This window comes from Austrofundulus limnaeus, unplaced genomic scaffold (genome assembly GCF_001266775.1).
Source record: "Austrofundulus limnaeus strain Quisiro unplaced genomic scaffold, Austrofundulus_limnaeus-1.0 Scaffold89, whole genome shotgun sequence".
Taxonomy (NCBI): Eukaryota; Metazoa; Chordata; class Actinopteri; order Cyprinodontiformes; family Rivulidae; genus Austrofundulus; species Austrofundulus limnaeus.
This window is the reverse complement of record NW_013952491.1, coordinates 339,198-341,518: the sequence shown is the minus strand read 5'-3', so window position 1 is coordinate 341,518 and position 2,321 is coordinate 339,198. Positions and strand designations below refer to the sequence as shown.

Below are 2,321 nucleotides of genomic sequence, written 5' to 3'. Positions count from 1 at the left end.
AGGTCAATAAATCAAACACACACCAGGTCAATAAATCAAACATGCGATAGGTCAATAAATCAAACACACACCAGGTCAATAAATCAAACATGCGATAGGTCAATAAATCAAACACACACCAGGTCATTAAATAAAACACACAAAAGGTCAATAAATCAAACTCACAACAGGTCAATAAATCAAACACACACCAAGTCAATAAATCAAACACACACTGAGTCTTTGAGGACTTACTGGATCTCGATCAGCGGGTGTTTGATGGACATGTTGGCGAGAGATATTCGTTGTGTCGATGCARTGGCCGCCTCCTCCCCCACCAGTCCTAGAGGACTCTTCAACACCGGCAGGAAGTCGTCTGTGCAGACAGGAAACACAAATGTTTACAATAATAGCCTACTAACATTTTAAACAAACTTTTTCTATTTTCTATTTAAAATACAATATTACATCAGATTTTGTTGCTTTTATCTTCAGATGAATCGTGTTTCTCAGGTATACTGTAATGTGTGTGTGCAGCCTGCAGGGGGCGTAATCAGTCTCTCAGTCTGATAGGAGTTCTGTTCAAACTGCTGCTCAGACATGAAGCAGAGCAACAGGTCGGGACTTGAACAAAATACCTGGAAACCAAATGAGCTGCTCAGTAATCAAAAACCACAGGCACCAACAAACATGTGATGTCTGCCCTGAAAACACAGTAAAGTCTCTGATCCAGGACCACTTCTGTTCTCCCAGCTAAACACCTGCTGGTTTATTGTCGGCCTGTTGGTATTTCCTGACATTTAGCTGCCTTGAGCCGATCTGATGTAACATCCTGTCKTTATGATGATGTCACTGACCCGGCCCATCACCCACACACAACATTATGGACCACTTTAACACACATGTTCTTACAAACCAAAAGCATCTGAAATAAAAGAGGGGTTAATGCTCCATGAAGTTTCTCCACCAACAGGAAGTGATTCTCATCTCCACAAAGTGAACAAATCACATCCTGCCTTCACGCCCATCATTACACTCATCAAAGTCTGTTTTCTGCTGTGTCCATGGAAACCACACAGTACATCAGAGATCCTGGTGAGGCTCTGTTCTGCCTCACAACAAACAGTAGTGAGAAGAGTCCTGCAGGCTCCCGGTCTGGAAGCTGCACAAGAAACCAGCTCTGCAGAAATCCTCCAATAGTTTTCAGGAAAACTACAAAGCTGAAGGTCTTCATCACTTCAGGTCATATTGTTCAGTGAATATTTGCAGATAATTATAAATATAAAATGTGTGAACACTGAGGGGTMTTTCAGTGGTACGGCCCAAACACACAGGACTCCATACATGAGGATGAAGATGATGAAGATCAGTCAGCGGTCAGCTGACAGAAGAAAAAACGTTTTCTGATTTTCTGTCAAACAACAAAAACTCAAAACTCCTCAGACTCATTTTCACTAATCGCACAAACTTCTGAGAACAGTGAGTCAGAACCGCTCCCTCACTGAGGGAAGGATTTCCCAACTCCCCCTGGGAGGAGGGGGGGGGGGAACCACACATCACACCCGTCTCTAAAACAAGACGTATGGAGATGTGAGACAAGGACACATCCGAACAAATCTGCAAGATTTTACACAATCGGGTTAAGAACAGCAAATACACAACTGAAAGTCTGATTCRATCTCAGACAAATAAACTTCCATCATCAGACCAGTTCAACTACCATCAGACCAGTTCAACAACTATCAAACCAGGTCAACTACCATCATCAAACCAGTTCAACTCCCAACATCAAAACCAGTTCAACTCCCAACATCAAAACCAGTTCAACTACCATCAGACAAGTTCAACAACTATCAAACCAGTTCAACTCCTATCATCAAACCAGTTCAACTCCCATCATCAAACCAGTTCAACTCCCATCATCAAACCAGTTCACCTACACAGTTCAACAACTATCAAACCAGTTCAACTACCATTAGACCAGTTCAACTACCATTAGACCAGTTCAAATACCATTAGACCAGTTCAACTACCATTAGACCAGTTCAACTACCATCAGACTAGTTCAACTACCATTAGACCAGTTCAACTACCATCAGACTAGTTCAACTACTATCAGACCAGTTCAACTACCATTAGACCAGTTCAACTACCATTAGACCAGTTCAACTAACATTAGACCAGATCACCTACCATTAGACCAGATCAACTACCATTAGACCAGTTCAACTAACATTAGACCAGATCAACTACCATTAGACCAGATCAACTACCATTAGACCAGTTCAACTAACATTAGACCAGATCACCATCAAACAGTTAACTTTTTTTAATTCAACTAT

General features: G+C 41.6%; 1 protein-coding gene across 1 annotated transcript in view; it reads right to left on the bottom strand.

The window, feature by feature from the left end:
* tbc1d2 (TBC1 domain family, member 2) overlaps nucleotides 1-2,321 on the bottom strand; it is a gene marked incomplete in the record, with an annotated part of 11,885 nt that overhangs the window by 6,997 nt on the left and 2,567 nt on the right. Inside the window, 1 exon segment of the mRNA XM_014012161.1 lies at nucleotides 235-355. Coding sequence (XP_013867615.1) covers nucleotides 235-355 — 121 coding nt within the window.